The 18,970-nt window shown below is 41.8% G+C and overlaps 1 protein-coding gene across 1 annotated transcript; it reads left to right on the forward strand.

Annotated features, from left to right (window-relative positions):
* The first annotated feature begins 7,224 nt into the window (after nt 1–7,224).
* LOC101832168 (olfactory receptor 8S1-like) lies at nt 7,225–8,154 on the forward strand. The gene has a single exon (XM_005066906.1). The coding sequence runs from the start codon at nt 7,225–7,227 to the stop codon at nt 8,152–8,154; it is 930 nt and encodes a 309-aa protein (XP_005066963.1).
* The last annotated feature ends 10,816 nt before the right edge of the window (nt 8,155–18,970 follow it).

The following is an 18,970-nucleotide window of genomic DNA, read 5'->3' on the forward strand; positions in this document are numbered from 1 at the left end:
TCTACAGTATCCCTCTGCCAGGCAAGATACGCCCACTGGTGTAAGAGTAGCAAGATTATTTATGGAAACAACCCAAGACTCTCTAGATGGGATTTGAGATTTGTTCCATAGAAGGGAATTAATGATTGGTACCATGAGCATAGTTAGAACTATACTATAGCTAAGGATGTCATTGGGTCTAGGGATGAACTTAAAATAATATTCTTATAAATATTCATGTTATCAAACTGACTTCTAAATATTTATATTTATATCCCATGGATTTGTGCTGCTCCATCTTTGGTCAGGGATGCTACTTACTACAGTGGGGAGTGGGTAATTAATTCAGAGACATCTGTGGTGATATATTATTTATGATTTAATAAAGATTTCCTGAAGTATTAGAATGCAAAGCCAGCCACACTAGTTAGTTATAGAATCTAGGCAGTGGTGGCACAAACCTTTAATCCCAGGACTCAGGATGGATATCTGTGAGTTCAAGGCCACCTAGGGCTGTAAGAAAGTGAATCAGTCTAAAGATTAATGGAGTTCATGCCTTTAATCCCAGCCCTAGAAAGATATATAAAAGACAGGAATCCAGTATCTCAGGCTGCATTCTAAGAATTAGTCTCCAGCCACGTTGAGGAGAGGCAGAAGTCTGAAGCTTGGTAAAGAGCTCATGCAGACAGGATCAACCCTTTCAACTTGAGATAGAGATAAGAGCTAGTGGCTTGACTGCTTTGCTTTTCTGATCTTCATCTTGAAGCTTGAAGCTTGAACCCCAATATCAGTCTCAGTTTATTTTTTGTGTTACACACATCACTGTTCAATACTAGGAGGTATGGCTTTGTTGGAGTAGGTGTAGCCTTGTTGGAGGAAGTATGTCACTGTAGGGGTGGGCTTTGAGGTCTCCTTTGCCCAAGCTATGCTCAGTATGGGACACAGTTCACTTCCTGTTGCCTGTAACCAAGGTGTAGAATTCTCAGCACCTTCTCCAGCACCATGTCTGCCTACACACTGCCATGTACCGCCATGGTGATAATGGACTAAACCTCCAAAACTGTAAGTCACTTCAATTAAATGTTTTCTTTATAAGAGTTTCCATGGTCATGGTGTCTCTTCACAGAAAGAGAAACCCTAAGACAGTAAGTGACCATGAATATGCAGTCATGGACGGGGCATCTATAGCAACATTCTAAAACCCCCAACTAAAGCTCAGGGGACATTGCAGAAGAGGGAAGGAAAGGAGCACTGTGAAATGCTGTCCTCTGGATAGGTCATAAATTTACACACATGAGCTCACAGCAGCTACGGCTAGCCAGGTAAGACCTGTGCAAGATCAAGCCTGTTAAAAATTCCAGCAAAGAGGCTGGAGGAGTTCTCGAGGCTCCACCCCCAGCTGAAGAGTTACTGGCAGTTGATGGCTACTCGAGGAGGGGTAGGGTCACTTTTCTTCAAGGGTGTGGCCACTGGTATGTTCCTCATACACCAGTGTACGACCCCACACCCATGTGTATATGAGAAGCACTAACTGGACTCAGTGGGTTAAAAAAAATCATAAGCACATAAAAACATATCAAAGGAAGACACAAGAAGTTGGGAGGAAGACATGATGTGGTGTCTTGGGAGGGTAGGAATAAGGCAGTGGGTGGGCATGATCAAGATACACTGTATACATGTATGAAAACGTCAGTGTTTAATAAACATTAAAACAGGAACAAAAATCAGTAGGTATTTTTAGACACAATATTATACACACTCAGAGGAGTAATCTGAAAAAGAAAGATCATGAGTTCATTTGTAATAGCCAAAAACAACCTAGAGGTAAGTTCAGTCAAAAGCCAAAGGGAGAAAATGTCTTTACAAGGAGTATGGTGAAACAGCAAAAGATACTAGTGAGGAGGAAAGCAAATGGGAAGTCTACTGCACTCACAGATGGGAAGACTCAATATCAAATGCTCATACCACCTTAAAGGACTTAGAAACTCACTGCAATCTTCATACTACCAAGGACACTTTGTTTAGTAATAGAAAAAAAAATCTCATGGATTTTTATGGAACCTCAAGAGGTCTCAAATAGCCTAAGCAATCTTAAGACAGTAGAACAAAGCTATACTGCTCAAACAATATGATACTGGCATAAAAACAGACACAGAACAATGGAACAGAATAGGACCCCTCCCCCTCCCCTCCTCTGAACTGATTTTTGACAAAAACGTCAAGAACATATACTGGTGAAAGAACAATCTACTCAACAAATGGTATTGGGAAAACTGGAAACTAAATTAAACTAGACCCTCACGCCCTACTACATAGAATATTGATTCAATAGTGACTAAATACTTAAAATGCAAGACCAAATTTAAATTCACAAAGCTATTTGAATAAAATATGGAGAAGATGATTCATGATATTGGCCTGGGCAAGGAATTATTTTGGGTTTCAAAAGCACAGAAAATAAAAGCAAAAATAGGCAAACAGAGCTATATAAAACTAAAAGGTTTCTGTACAAAAAGCAAATAATAGAGCGAAGAAGCAGCCTACAGGGTATGGATAGAGAGTCAATACCCAGAATGTACAAGGAGTGCTAACAACTCAACAGCAAAAAAATAAACAGAAAAATGGCTGAATATGGGCTAAAGACTTTAATAGATGCTGCACAAAAGGAACTATGCAAAATGGCTAACAATTACATGACAAAATACTCAATATCTCCAATCATCAGGGAAATTCAAATCAACACCAAACAGATGTAACCTAAGTTTAGTAAGAACGGGCCGTTAGGCAAACAAAGCCAGGGGTGGTGACATCTGCTTGTTATCCCAACACTTGAGAGGCAGAGGCAGGTGGAGTATGATTTGAGACAAGCCTGGGATACAGAGTAAGACAAACGAACAAGTTTGTGCTGGTGAGGATGTGGGGAAAGGGGACATTTACATCCCTTTGGTGGGCATGAACATCTACTACAACCATAAGGAAGGTCCTTTAAAAAAAACTAGAGCTAGGCGTACCACATGATCCAGCAATCGCACCACAGGGTGTGTCACCTGGAGGAGCTGAAGCAAGCACATTAAACAGATTCTACATGCCTGTGCAGAATTGGTCATATTAGGTCAGATATGGAGTGAGCCCAAGTGTCCGTGGACAGCTGAAAGGAGTTTCTAAGTGCGGTATAATACAGTTTGGACACAAGATGAGTAAAATCCTACCATGTGTGATGATCTTGAAGCCAAAGATCCTTGTTCTGAAGGAAAGAAGCCAAGCACAGGATGGATGGATGCTTCCTGCACTCACTCTTACATAGGGTCTCTGTAGGGAAGAGAATCTCAAGGAAAGTGGAACGTGGGTTCCCAGGCTGTGGAGGGAGGGAGAGGGGCTAAGGGGGTGAGAAGTTGGTGAAGAATACTCAGATATAAGAGGAGTCATTCCAGTAGTGGTCTGTTTCCCAATAGGATGCCATTGTTAACAACAATGAACTATGTGTTTCAAAATAACTAGAAGAGATTTTGCACACACCACAAAGAAATAATGTTTGAGGCGACAGACATGCTAATGATTCTGAGTTGATCATGGCAGTATACATACATGTGTCAAAGCATCACACTGTGCCTAATAAATATATACAGTATCAGATGCCAATTTGAAATCAAGTCAAACCAAAACAAATACCGAGTTAATGAGCTGACAGTTTTGGATTTAGGTTGTGCCTTCAAGGAATACATGGCACCAACCCAGCTGTCTTTGGGGATCTGACTCTGCTACCCATCCATCAATTACTTAAATCTGTTGCTTGCCGTGCTCAGTCACCCATGAGAACTCCACGCTTGCTGCTGATCTTGGATCCTGAGAATGATGTGGAAGCCACATGGAGAGCGTGAACGTGTGTCTGGGAGTGGGGTAATAGCTGCTTAAATGATGAGCTGATGGGAACTTTAACTCCTTGATATCTATTTTGTCTCTTCAAGGGTATGGACAAGCCTGAGTTCAGAGACCATTCTGACCATTTTTGACTGAGATGATTCCTGTAAATATGACTCCTTTTATTCCTAAATATTCCTAGAATGAAAGAGAATTACCAGCTATAGGACTTGCATGGTTGTGAAAAGGTTTCCTGCTTGCCCTCAAGGCAGAGTAACTGAGCTCTCAATTCATGCACAGGATGCAAAGTCAAGGTAAATGTGGTGGCAACCATAACTCTCCTGGCCCCTCCGGGAGCGGTAGTCCCTCCTTCCTTCTGCATGTTTTCTTCACCCACTCTGGTCCTCTCTTTCCCTTCCACTGCTCTAATCACCCAGCTCGCTTCACTCATGGAGTAATTTATCCCCCCAGAAATAAGATGCTTCTTACCTGCATCTTATTTCTGGTTCCTTGGTAGAGAACGCTGAACAATTAGAATGGTGAACAAGTTAGAAATACCTGACATGGCTTGTTTAGTGCTAAGTTCTCGTGGTTTTGTAAGTGGTGTTGTCATCTGCATTGTAAATTGAAAATGCCACAGACACACAGACACAGACACAGACACAGACACAGACACACACACACACACACACACACACACACACACACACACACATCCCACAGTGGTTAAAATTTTTGATGTTTTCTCCCCAGCGCCACCTTATCTCTGCTCTGATCATCTCTCACCTCATCCCTGGATCAGAATGTCCAGGGATTTCCTAGAACCTTCAGGAAGCCAGGAAGCCAGGCCAGAGCTGCCCAGGCAAGGCTAGAGAGCCGTGAAGATAGAAAGATTAAAGTTTAATCAACTTGTTCTGTATCTCCTAATCCAATAAGCCCTGTTTACAAGTTCCAGAGATGTTTATTCTGTCATTAGAACCACCTCCCACCTCTGCTGCCAGACACGTAAATATGGGCACGGCAGACACTGGGGGACAAAATCTGCAGTGAGGGTCATTCCCGGAGCCCTTCATCCTTAAGCTCCCTTTGCTTCTTAAGTTTGTCTCCACTTCTGAAGCTGGAAGTCTGTCATGATTCCAGAGATCTGGACAGACATTGATCCAAACGCCCCTCAATTAACCCTCTGGTTCCCACACAGGTGTTGACTCTCTGGACTGCTGTGCTTTCATTACTTGTTTCAAATACAACTTTTAGAATACCTTCTGTGAGGAGGTTTTCATTTCTTGTGTAATTCTGGCATAAGTTATCCTAAGAAATCCCTTGAGCATGTTCCAATAAAGGCATAGCATTTAGTTTCCACTAATCTCATTTTATTATACTTCTTCAGGTTTGGTTTCTCTAGAGTCTAAAACCAGTGTGATATCGAACACTAGGAAAGAAAATAAGGTATTTTATTGTAGAAGTATTATTTTGTTTTCTGGGACCCTATTTAATATTTTTTAGTTTAAGTTATGTTTATGTGTGTCTGTGCAGGTTTATTAAATGTGTGGGGGCCCACAGAGATTGGAAGGAGGTGCTGTATCTAGAGTGAGATGCACAGTGTGGGTGCTGGGAACTGAACTGTGTCATCTTCCAGAGCAGTGTGCATCCTTAACAGTTGAACCATTTCTCTAGCCCTTCTGGGACCCTTCTAGTAAAGACAAAACCCTCTGTGAGGACCTTTGATAACGTCATTAGATATCCTTGCATACTCCACATGAAACCACCACAAAAACAGGCTTTATTTTTTTCTGGGTAAAGAGAATTTTGTACAAACATGCAGAATTAAGTTCTAATCCCCAGAACTCCTGCAAAAAACTATGTGTGGCAAGGAGCGACTGTAACCCTAGAACAGGTAGCAGGGGTCAAGGAGACAGGAGGTTTGCTGTCCACTAGCCTCACTCCAGGTTCAATGAGGAACCTTATCTCAAGGGACAAGGCAGAAAGTGACAGAGCACACACTTCCACCCTCCTCTGGGCTCTGGGTGGGCATGGGTGTGAGCAACTACACACATCCACAGACGCAAGAGGTTTATTTCTTCAATTTAATTTCTAAAATCAAAAATATTTCTACAAATCAAGGCATCCCTGGTTGAAAACAGAATATGAGCCACACCACAGATGTTGGGGAAGGGAATTCTATGATACTGTATTAGAGAGAGAGAAAAAATCACTTACATGCCCAAACAGGCATGGTCAGTGCTGCAGGTACCTGAGATCTCCCTTACACCTGCTGATTGCAGTTGGGGACCAGCTTTGGGAGGGGCACTTCTTTTTGTTGAAATGTCTGAAACTCCATCAACAGTGTAGCTTCCTTCCTGACTCCCAGGCACCATGGTCTCTGTACTCAGAAGAAAGGATTTATTGGAGTTATTTATCTACCAAGTGCTTTCTCCTATCATCAGAAGATGAAGGGCATATCTCAGGGTGGAAAGCAAAGCTTTGTGGGCAAATCATTATTCATAAGCTAGTAAACCACTCCTGGAAAACACACTCTTCAACTGTTTGCTTTGTTTATATAGAACCTAGAGAAAATGCATTAAGAAAATGCCTTCCTATGGAAGGCAACCAACTTTGACCTTATACAGTGTCTTAACCTCTATTGATTAAAAGTGTGAGCATGGATGATGCTGAATTTAAGCAATCTCTCTAAGCTGGATATCGTTACCTGAGTGCCAACCAGAGCAAGAGAAAACTGTAATAAGAAACTATAATTAGCTCTAAAACTACAGCTACACATCTTTTATCTGCTTTCTTCCAGGTGTTTCTTGTGTCTTCATTCTTTCACATTAATTTTCTTTAAAAGGTGTATCCTTAGGACACTGAAGGCCAATACTTGATCAGGAAGTTCATTATCTTTCTTTCTTCCAAAGAAACTTGCACTATACCCCAGTTGCAGCAATGTGGATATGACCACCATCCAAATATTTTAAAAATCTCTCTCTTCATCCTTGACTAGGCTCTTCGCATGGCAGCAATGACTCTCCAGCTGAACTGAGAATTCCAGTCTTTTCAATCCACTTATGGTTTTATTCTTCGTCCATGTTGTTTTTTACATCCCCATTTTCTTCAGAAGAACCGAAGACCTAAAGAAACCCGAAAACAACAAAAGCCTAATAGCCCCTGTCAGGAGGGTACGAATGGACAGTATGGGCAGTTGGCGGGCCTGAAAACAAATGTGTGGTATTTAAAATATCAAGGTTGCTATCCCATCTGGACCAACAATCAATGAAATTTGGTAATGAGGGAATTATTTATTTGAAGAAGAGAAGCTATCACATAAGAGGAGGTTTTGTTGTTTTATTGCTTTTGTTTTTCAAGTTCCAAGGGAAGATGCACTACATAGCTATGGGAAACTTGAGTGTTGTCTCTGAATTCATCTTTCTTTGGCTGCCTGCTGATGCTCAGATCCAAGCCACACTCTTTGTGATTTTCCTTGTGATTTATGTCCTGACCATGACAGGGAACTCCGTGATTCTGCTAGTGATAATAGCCGATGCTCGCCTCCATTCACCGATGTACTTTTTTCTGGGTCACCTCTCATTCGTGGATCTTTCTTATTCATCAGTCTCTGTGCCCAAGATACTGGAAAATCTAATGGCTAAGACAAAAACAATCCCTGTGAAGAGTTGTCTGACCCAGGCCTTCTTTGTGTTTGCCATTGGAGGCACTGAGGCCTTGCTTCTTGCAGTCATGGCCTACGACCGTTATGCAGCCATTTGCCATCCTCTACTCTATGGCCAGATGATGAGCAACCGGTTCTGTGAGGGGCTTGTGTTCGGATCCTGGGGCCTGGCCATACTGAACTCACTCATTAATACCCTTCTAGCTGTGAATTTGGACTTCTGTGACTGTGGAACCATACACAACTACAACTGTGAGATTCCTTCCCTCTTCCCCCTCTCATGCTCTGATGTCTCCACTAATGCCACTGTCTTGTTCTGGTCTTTTGTTATACATGCTTCCGGAACATTTCTTCTGGTTTTATCTTCCTATGGCTGCATTTTCTCCACAATCCTGAACATGCGTTCCACCACGGGCAGAAGCAAGGCTTTCTCCACCTGCTCCTCCCACCTTACTATAGTGATCTTGTACTTTGGGTCAGCCTGCCTGCGCTATACCATGCCCACCTCGGGCTCTCCCATGGAAACAGTCTTCTCTTTGCAGTACAGTGTCATCACTCCCATGCTGAACCCCCTCATCTACAGCCTGAAGAACAAGGAGGTGACTACAGCTCTCAGAAAAGTGCTTGGAAAATGCTGCCACCATTTTGAGTAAGTCGATCAAAGACACAGGGTGAAGAAAATGCTTGAGAGAACTGAAGTCATAAAATGGAGAGGTTAAGTAAGAATGCCATTAGAGTCAGATGCTATGTGAAAACACTGGTAGTTTGCCCAAGCAATGCCATTTCCTTTGGTGGCCTTAAGGTTAATTCTGTTCAGAGATAAAACGTTAAATATCTGACTCTTCTGTTATGAAATTAATTTAAACATAACTTGTTTATTATTTTATCTTGAAGGGAACATTTCTTAGTTTGTCCCCCCTCCAAATACTTTCTATTTTCTTGTGGTAACAGGACCCATGTTCCTTTGGGTAGAATTCCACTGTTCCATTAAGTATGTATCGGTGTTAATGCTTTTTCACTAAAGGTTAGCAAGGAACCCAGTGGGGTGGCCAGCTCTGATGCTGGCCCAGGAGTGTGGTCCATTGATTTAAAAGTGTCTCAGACTATCCAGTTTCCTGAGCCTGTAATCTTTTCTAGGTGTCTTAGCAGCTTTCCCCCTCTCATTTGCCTCCTCCTTGGATATGAGGTGGCTGTATGATGTCTGCCTTGGCCTTGTCTTTTAAATAATCTATCTCTGAGGCATAACTTGCATGTAACTCACCAACTTTAATATACAGCTTGACTGTTTATTTTTTAAAGTGGTATTGATATGTACTCATTGTATATTGTGGTGAGTATCATAAAGGCATCTTTGAGAACTTCAGGTATAGGAATATAAATCAACACTACAATCATGTATAAAATATTTCTATCCTAATGCCAAGCTCTCCTGGGCCTTTTGGCCGTATATTTGCTTTTGACTTATGGCTCTTGGCAATCACAGATCAACTTTTAATGACTATAACTTAGCCTTTGCTAGAATTTCACGTAGATGCAATTGTAGTGTAAAATCAATGTTTGTGTCTGCTTCCTTCCCTTCAGCATAGCGATACTGATACATTCATTTAATCTGTAATTCACATATATGGATGGAAATACTTGTGAAGGTAATACAAATACCTAGGAGAGAGATCATTGGGTCGTATTGATTGTAATGTTTAGCTTTATAAGAAACTGCTTTGCTCCTTTCAACACTGTCTGTACAATTCCGTGTTCCCACTAGCAGCGTATGAAGATCTCAGTTGCTTTCCACATCCTTTTTTTTTTTTTTTTTTTGGTTTTTCGAGACAGGGTTTCTCTGTGGCTTTGGAGGCTGTCCTGGAACTCGATTGGTAGTCCAGGCTGGTCTCGAACTCACAGAGATCCGCCTGCCTCTGCCTCCCGAGTGCTGGGATTAAAGGCGTGCGCCACTAAATCCCGGCGCTTTCCACATCCTTTTGTCAGTGTTTGGTGCTGAAAATGTTTGTTTTTAATTTTCACATTCAAGTATGTAGGAGTGAATCCCACAAAGCTATCTGCCTATGAGGGCGGAGACAAGTAAATTAGCACAGGTAGAGATAAAAGGAAGCAAAAGGAAAAAGGACCTCCCTTTTTTGGAAGCCAGCCACACTTCTAACTCCTAGTTTGTGTGACTCTCTTCTTTCTCTGGTAAATAAATATATTGTATCCCCTATAGCATCGGCTATCTTCATTACAAGTAGACTCAGGAAAGTTCAATTTGTACTTTAAAACCTCTCCTAAAAGAAACCCTAAGTTGCACTAACTTGCGGTGAATTTTTAACAAAACTTATCAGAAGCAATAATATAAATTTTAAGTAAGACCTTCCAAAACACAGGAGAGCAGAAATATTCTCAAGTAACTTTATGAGATCCTGATACCAAAACCAGACAAAGAAATATATTCTGAGGGAAAAGTTTTCATTCTAGAATCTGAAAGCAGCCTTTTCTTGTAATTAACTTCACGATTACTATTCAATACAGCATTTATTCTTGCATATAAATTTTGTCTTAAAGTAGAGTGGCTTCCATTTTTCTGCACAGAAACATTCATTTTCAAAATCCCATTTTTGTTCTGATTGCCTGTTTACAAAATCTTTGGGGTTTTCTGAGCCAATAAATGTATCATCTTGTCTGTATAATTCACTCTTATTTCTATAGCACTTTTTATTATCTTAAAAACGCAGACATTCACAGCAGTCAGGAATCCCTAGAAACAAAAGGATACAAATTAAACACATTGTAGAAAGTTACAGGTTCAGAAGAGAAGCAGTAAGGAGCCGTAGTGGTAACGGTATACTATGATCAAAGACACTCTATCAAACTCATCCCTTAGTGTGCGTGGCAAAACTCAGTCTGCCCACTAATTATATCACCACAGGAAATGTTGTGTCACAGTTAAACAGCCCAGAAAGACTTTAAAGACGATTGTGGTAGACTAGTGGGGCTCAACTCCACTGAACCAAAGCAGGAGAATTTTTAAACTGAGGTGAATTAGTAGAAAACTTCTGGATGATATTATCAGAGATGTTGGTCCATGGACTATATCCAGTGCACTGGGTCGCTTCTGAGTTTTCAAGTGTTTTTCTCTGTGTTTACTACTCAATGTCTGTGTTGTCAGAAACCTAGAACTGGGAATACTTTCCCCTACTTCAGAGATGCTTCCTAGGTCCTCAAGAAGGACATCCCTGGGTTGTAAAGCTGGCCAGAGGTAAAGCACTATGTATATACAGTTCAAAGAGGCAAGCAAGTAACTTAGCAGTTCAGATTTTCCAAAAAAAAAGGGGGGGAACACTTAGAGGCAGGTGAGACTGCTCAAGGGTTAAGAGTGCTTGCTGATGTTGTAGAGGACCAGAGTTTGGTTCCCAGAACCCACAATGAGAGACTCATGACTGCCTTAACTCTAGCCTCAGGGGATCCGACTCTTTCTTCCACCTCTAGCATACCCCCACAGAAGTGCAAAGACATATATACACACATAAATAAAAATAGAATAAATATTTTTCTAAAAAAACCCACAGAATAATTGGGACTGGAGAGGTGGCTCAGTATCTAAAAGCTCAGTAGTTAGAAACACTGGTCACACAGGTTCTGTTCCCAGCACCCATAACCACATATTAGTGCTGATATTAGTTTCAGATGCCCTCTTCTCTCCTGTTCAGGGACGAGGTACACATGTGATATATAGACATGCATTCAAGTAATGTACATAATGCAAAAATAAATCTTAAAAAGAAAACAGAATTGGAAGCCATTCTTGTTCAATACATACCAGGGCATTGCTAAGCTACTGAGATCAAAACGGCAAACGTTGACTTGAAGACATCCATTTTGGACATACAAGCTCAGCTGGTCACTCATTGGTTCCTCAATGTAGCTACCCTTCTGAATTATTATACCCGAGAAGTCTGTCTGTATAACACCCTTGGAAAAATATTTAGAATAAGAAAATAGTGAAAACAACCAATAGTGTGCTTGCATTGGAAACAGTCTGAGTAATTGTTCACATGTTTCTATTCTGAGAATCCGTTTTTCTTGCTGATTTAGAGTCCCACAAGAGTAAAGGAATTCTGAGAAAGTGTTTGAGCTCTTAGCCTGGAGGTCTCCCAGCACATCTTCTTCACCTGCTTTCTGTTGCTATAATAGAGTGCCTGAGACTTGGGAACTTAGGAAGAAAAGAAGTATATTTAATGTATATATTATGCTTGGTCCAAGCGTGATGTTGGCAGTCCACTGCTTGGAATTCATGGTGAAAAAAGGAAGTACAAGTATGTATGTGTAAAAAGACAAGGTAAGAGAAGAACCTCCCTTTATGACAACTCACTCTAGTGGGGACTGATCCAGATGCATGAAAGTTAGAACTCCCACCACCAGGAGAACTAGCCCAGGTCCACGGGGAAGGCACTAACTCAGTCATGAGTGGTGCATTCTGTGACTTACCCCTCAACGCTGCCACACTGAAAGATTAAGGTTCCAACACACAAACTTTGGGGCTATGTAGGAAGTTGATGAAGTAAGGGGTGAATGTGTATTCTTTGACATAGACATGGGCTGTGTCAGTATCCCAATGCCTCACATCTTGGGCATGTCAGGACCTTCTCTCTGTCAGGCTTAAGGGGATGTCCAGGCCTTCTTGTCAGAATACAAATGTTGAGAGAGTTCACAGAAATGATCAATCACAGTTTCCTCCTCCTACAAGGTGAGGAAACTACGATGTGAGACCACTCACTACAGAGACCTCCTATGAAGACCAACTAAACCAGACTCCTTGTTCATCTGTATACCAGAAACCCATCTCCTTCTCCAGCCATACATCATAAACTCACCTCCTTATTTAGCCATGTACTGAAAACCCGCCTCGTTTAGAGATATAAAATAAACCCACTGAGTTTCCAGGCTCCTGGTGCATCTCCATCAGAGTGCATAGCCCAACCAGTCCCAGCCTTTCTGACATGTGTCTGTCCTCCTTGTTACAGCAGTCAAGTCCAAAGTCATACAGATCACGGTAGGCATACACACTGAAACCATAACAAACATGAGTTTGTGTTGCTTCTATCAGTTCTGGCACCTAGGAAGACAAAGGAGGCACCTTCCTAGAGAACAATGATTGTTTCTCTTTCCCTCTGGATAAAGTCTTGTTGAAATACTCACTTCACAGATCAGAGCACATGGACGTTCTTTCTATTGGGTAAGACAAGAGCTAGGTCTGCCACGATGTGGTATCTATCCTATGATAGCTCTTGGGACTCTTGGGACATTTTTCTCTTTCCTCTCCCTTAGTCCGTATTTTGTTTTTGAGATCACTTACAACTCAGCACTCAAGGTGGTATTATCCCCCACTGCCTCCATTTCTTCCTCCTTGGTTTGGTCTTTATTTCTCTGTTTACTAACATGATCTGACTGCCTCCAAATGACTGTGAGTAAACCATTGTGGGGAAGAAGAGAACTAATAAGAGATGGGGCAGGAGTATAAGTAAAGTATATGGTTTGCATGAGTGAAGACATCACAATGTTACCAGCTGTTTTGTATACTAGTTACAAATGATTTTCTTTTCTGGTAACAGTGACGGGCCAAATTCAGGCAATAGATAGCATAGACATCTAATAATAACTAATTGATAGTATATGCTGAACACTGCACATGAAATACCTGAGTAAATTATTAAAACCATGCAAATAGTACTGTATTACAATTTTTGGATGGACAAATTGAGATAAGGAAAAGTTTAAAACCAAGTCAAGAAAAATAGAAGACAGAGTTTCAAGAAGACACTTTGAGTTTTCCCTGTGACTCACTGGTCCATCTCACTCATCTCTCTGTGACTACATTTTTGGACATTATTTCATCTGAGAGCATGGAGTGCTTGTGGAGATGCTTACTTATAACTGTATTTTTAAAATGACACCCATAATTCATCACTTCTCTGTGACAGTGTGGTTTCAGACAAAGCAAACTTTGTTCCACGTACTGGCAGGTTCTGTTGTCATAATCTAAGAAATTAGAGCAGAGATAAATAGATACTGAAATATCAGACAGTGATCAGTTCCATGCAGATAATTACAATCAGTTTATTCTCTCTCTCTCTCTCTTTTTTTTTTTTACCTTAGACCAGATGGCCATGGATGACTCTATGATCCTTGAGAAAAGGTTGGCTTCAAATACCACATTTCTAACAAGCTGCTTTTCATTCCTAAGGCTGCAGGTCAAATTAAAGGGAGAATGTAAAGCGGGCAAAGACTGGAGTGTCAGGGTAAATGTTTTCTGAAGGACACTGGGACTAAGCAAGCTAATGCTGTCTTAGAAGAGAATTTGCTTTCTCGAACACATGCCAAAACGCTATTGCTTTTGTACAAGGAACAAAGCAAGCCAATGATAGCAGTGCTTGTTTCCCCACAGTGAGATAAGTGAGTGTGATGACTTGATGATGTAAAGAGGGAAAAGCTCATCTAGTGGCCACCATTGGGCTTTCTGATGAAGCTCCAAGAAGACAATGCGTAACACTGGATCCTCCCTTTTAGAAAGTGTCAATCAACTGTACTAACAGTTGGTTACTCCTCAGCATAGCAGAGCTGGGCTATGGACAGGATGAGTAGACATTCTTTGAGCTATAACCTAAAGACCAAAGAAGACCCCTCCCCACATACAGTTACTCCCTCTGTGAATAGGAACTAGTGCCCAGACAAGAAGCACCGAAGTATTTCTTCCTCTACCACAGCCAGCCTAGCACAGGGGAATCAAGCAGAGAAAAAACTTAAAACAAAAACAAAACAAAACAAAAAACCCACACAAGGTACCAAGTCACACAGATTGTCCAGGAGTATCCTTAGACTTAAAAGAGGCAAATGAGGAAGCACGAAAACCACAACAAAGATATCCAAAGCTTCTTAACAAGCACTCACTCAAATCAGAACACACGAAGGCCAACATTTTAGTGTTTATCCACTCAGAATGCACCAATGCCAACATTTTAGAGTTAATCCAAGACTAAAGACATGCTCACTATAGTTTGTGTCATTCACCACACAGTTTTTATTTGATTTGTTGGGAAAGAAAATCAGCTTTTGAGACATGACAGAGTTCTTGGCGCATTCCACGTCATTTCCTTTCAATGTGAAGCAGACAGCGAAGTCATCTCTTCAAGCTCCTCCATCTTTACCCCGTTCCACATGTGAAGAGTCCCAGCACGGTCACAGCAGTGGGAACTCGGCCTGCGATGAGGGAGTAGAGAGCTGGCATTGGAGCGGATGGAATGTTTTCCTTAAAGCACATGAGGTCCTGGGCATGGTCCTCAGTGGGGGAGGTGGGGGAAAAGAAAGGGGAGGAGAAAATACCTTCTAAATTCACAAAGTAGGACACAACGGAGCTGACATGTGGTAGCAAGTCCAACAGTCTGGTGCTGTATAGATCTGAGCTCTCTACCTTTCCATCACTGATCAGATTCCTTTAGGACTGAATGGGGAGGGCCAGCTCTACCTGTGGACCTGTGGGAGTGGGAAGTCGCAGAGGTCATCCCAAGTTCCGGGGACAATGACTTAAGAGCGTCCTAATTTTCTCTGGTGGGGCATCCTCTATTCAAATGCCAACACCTTGGTCTGAAATCACTTCAGGGGTCACACTTAGTTTAGGGCCCCCATCTCAACAAATTCCAACTCTGTAGAAAACAGCCTGACTCAGTCCAGCGCCTCAGAAACCGGCAGAGATAAAACAAATCAGGCCTTGTTTTTTTTTTTTTTGTTTTGTTTTGTTTTGGTTTGGTTTGGTTTTTTGTTTTCTTTGACACAAACAAGTTTTTTTACGATTTCATTATCTAAAATCCCAAACACCAGGTGTCTATAAATATTTATTGGAAGAGATCATGCAGTACGCAGCCAGACTGAGAGAGGGAGAAGTGTGCCTTTGGTTTCACTTCTAGACGCTCTGTATTCTAGACGCTCTGTTCCCCTGGGAAGGCTTTCAAGCCTTCTCTACCAGGGCTTTTGATACAGAGAAACACCTGCCTCCAATCTTCCCCAGACCACAGATCTGATATTGCTGAGCTTCTAGGGAGGGGACAGGTAAAAGACACAGTAACTGATAGAAAAAAAAATCCAGCTGCTGGAGCCATTCCTAGTCCTAACTGAGCGGCTAAGCCTCCTCCTAGAACAATGGATTCTCCCACCGGGTTGAAGTTTCTTAGGCAGCATGCAGAGTGGAAGCAGAGTTGTGAAAGGGACTATACTCTGCTTAGTGGGATCAGGCTTAGTTCATGGCTGAATCTGCAGCTAAACGCTAGAATGTGAGTTGTGTATCACCCTTCCCTCAAGAGGAATTTCTCACTGAAATCATAAAAAGCATGTTTTTTGAAAATTGCAAATTTTAAAACCCAGTTTTACTATCCTTACAACACAGCAACTTATGTTTGCATTTTTTCTTATATACTGTGTATATATTTTATAGAATTTAATAAATCTAAATTATTTCATGGTCCTTTATTAGTCATTATGTCAATAATATCTATGTCTCTCTTCTATAATCACAATCATTAAAAATAGTCTGCCATGTGTTTCAACTAGGTTTTCTCCAGTCGTTACAACTCAGTTAATTTTAGTATAATTGCTTCAGATAATATCAAAATACACACTTTTCACATTCAGTTTTCCTCTTCTTTTGAATAATTTTATTTAGGATAAACAGGCTACCAACATTTAAGTGCAGAAAGGTCTTGCTAAACTCTGCTTACTATTGAAAACAGTTTATCTCCAGATACATGAAGAAACTGTCTTCATCTGGTTTTAGTTTTCAAGTCTTTATTTATAAGTTGAGTGGATGTTCACTATCATATCCATACTATATGCATAGGATTTCAGGGTGTCCAAGCCCCCATTGTTTGTTTGGCCCCAGAAGTTTAAGCAGCTATACATCACTGCAGGAGAACCTGTAACTAAAGGCAACACCAGGAAAGCTCCATACTAGACGGCAAAGCCCAGGGGATGACACTGTAGACAGATGCTGAATCAGGAGAGTGGGGAAGTGTCGAGAACACAGAGTAGCTTGCATGTTTAGATCAAACTAAAATGCTCCACTATCGGCCAATGATAGCTCAGATGTGAGGATGGAGATTTGTGTTCAGATCTGCCTCCTTGTTCAAGGCCAGGCAACTGACCAGCAGCACAGTTCAGATGCATACCAAGGTCCTGTGAGTCTTGGCTCTGCTTTAGACTTGTGTGTGAGGGGTGGGGGTGGGAGCATACACGCAATGTGTGCATGCCCAGGTGACTACTGGAAGTGGGTGTCTGATGTCTTTCTGGATTGTTCTCCCATTTATTTAGTTTATTAACTGAAGCTGGGGCTCATGTTGAGTCTAGAACTCCTTGCTTCTGGCTAGTCCATCTGATATAGTAAAGGTGTTAGTAAACAATAAGAAAATTATCAGGACTCCCAAGAGGCTTTACTCTAAAACCCTATGTTACTGTTGTTAGACCATTTGAGATCTAAAAAACTGGCTATGATGTTGAGTGCCTTCAGGAAGTTACGGCCTCATATACAGTGTGACATCAAACTAGCCAACACAACTGACCCCTTGTCAATTTGACACATAAACACATCACCACTAAACCATAACCTTTTCTTTCTTGTTCGTCCCCAAGAGGGGATGTTAATATGAGTGCCACAATATAAAATACCCCAATGTTGAAAGTCCTGCCATCTTTAACATGTCAAACACTTTAAAAGCTTAAGTCTCTTTAAAAAATGCCAAAAGTCTTTTTCAAAGTTCCTTGAAAATATTCAGAGTCTCTCTCAGCTATCCAAAGTCTCTCTAAAATTCATTATCTGTGAAATTCTGAAGACTGTCTAAAACCCCAAAGTCTTTTAATTGTGGGCTCTTGTAAAATCTAAAATAAGTTACATGCTTTCCTACTCCCAGAGGGAAGAATGGAGGACACAGTCACGATCCAATCAAAGCAAAACCAAAATCTAACAGTGTGAAGCTCAGTGTCAGACTTCAGGGGCTCACTCGTGATCCTCTGGGTTCCCAAGGGTTTGTGTGGCCACCCACGGAGCACACAGCTTGCCTCCGAGGCTCAGACTGGCTCCACTTGGAAGCTTCTGCTTTCCTTAGCAGTCATCCCATGGCACAGACACCTCCAAAATTTTGGAGTCTCCTTTGTAACTGCACTGCACCTACCAATAGCCTTTCCTGGACTCTCTTTTGATACTCTGACTCTGCGGCATGGTGCCAAACCTCAACTTCTCTCCATGACCTCTTTCAATCCTGGGCTTCTACTTCAACTGAGGCTTCGTGTTGAGCAGTGTCCTGGCCTGGCCTGTCATGGTGGGAAACCTCAGCTGCGCCCCATGAATTTGAACCATGGTGGGTCCTACAGAAGAAAGCTAGCTTGGTGAAAGTTGGGATAGAGGGGAAAAAAGAACACATTCTTGAATACGTAGAAAGACCTGTTGCAGAAGGAGCTCACAGGGTCCTAACATTGGTTCATCTGAAATAGTAAAGGTGTTGGTAAGCAATATGAAAATTACCAGGGCTCCCAGGAGGCTTTACTCTGAAATCACGTGTGGCCAGCGGTAGCAGTCTCAAGGGGTAAAATGGGCTAGGAGACGAAAATGAGACTTGGAATTCTTCTGAAAACAGTGAAGGAATACTTGTGTGTCAGCCCATCTTTTTCAAGTTTGTATCACTCTTTGTGGAACCTGGTGATAGCCAGTATGCCTCTCTAGGGGGTGTGGTGGGGGTGAGAGAAATACTGAACCCACTTTGTGTCTTGACAAAATGGTGGGGTAGATAAGTACTTGGTACGTGAGAATTCGGAATTGGAAATTCTCTTTTTTCTAGTTAGATGGGTCCTTTCTTTGAATTCCAAAATATATTTACAACGAATGACATTTAACAGCCAGTTAGTAGAATTGAAGGAATGCCTGTCACATATGCCCTGCCATGGGCCATTCATTCTTTAAGTCCGTGCTACAATATTTTGCAAAATGATTTCGGTAAGGCATTGTGACTGTACCGTTCACAAGCAGGTCCTACCATTATCTGTTTTGTGGGTCTTTCTGGTCTTCTCCAGTCATGTCCATCTTAATGCTTTAAGGTAGAAATGCCCAAAAGAAATGTAGCCAAGTCACATTTGTATTATGCGAGATTAACATACTTAACATAGCTTAAATATGACATTTTTAACAAATTAAATCTTCCAAATGTGGCGTGCACGCTGGCAACCCATGTCTCTTCAGATCTGAAGGCACAGCCCCCTTCACAAGCACCATCTTGGTGGGGCCAACGTAAAGGAAGGCATCCTATGGAGACCACTGTCCTCCTGGCTCTCTCCCTCTAGTCCAGTAGGGCTTGGCCAACCGGACTCGGTGGGTGGTCGGCTGTGGGCGGGGCCCCGGGATCAGCGCACCCCAGGGCTGCGGCGACCGGAGCTCGGGTCCAGCTG

Source organism: Mesocricetus auratus, unplaced genomic scaffold (assembly GCF_017639785.1).
Source record: "Mesocricetus auratus isolate SY011 unplaced genomic scaffold, BCM_Maur_2.0 Super-Scaffold_100010, whole genome shotgun sequence".
NCBI lineage: Eukaryota > Metazoa > Chordata > Mammalia > Rodentia > Cricetidae > Mesocricetus > Mesocricetus auratus.

Bases quoted from the DNA above. Each gene is read 5' to 3' on its own strand.
- LOC101832168 (XM_005066906.1), top strand. From the start codon at position 7,225: ATGGGAAACTTGAGTGTTGTCTCTGAATTCATCTTTCTTTGGCTGCCT.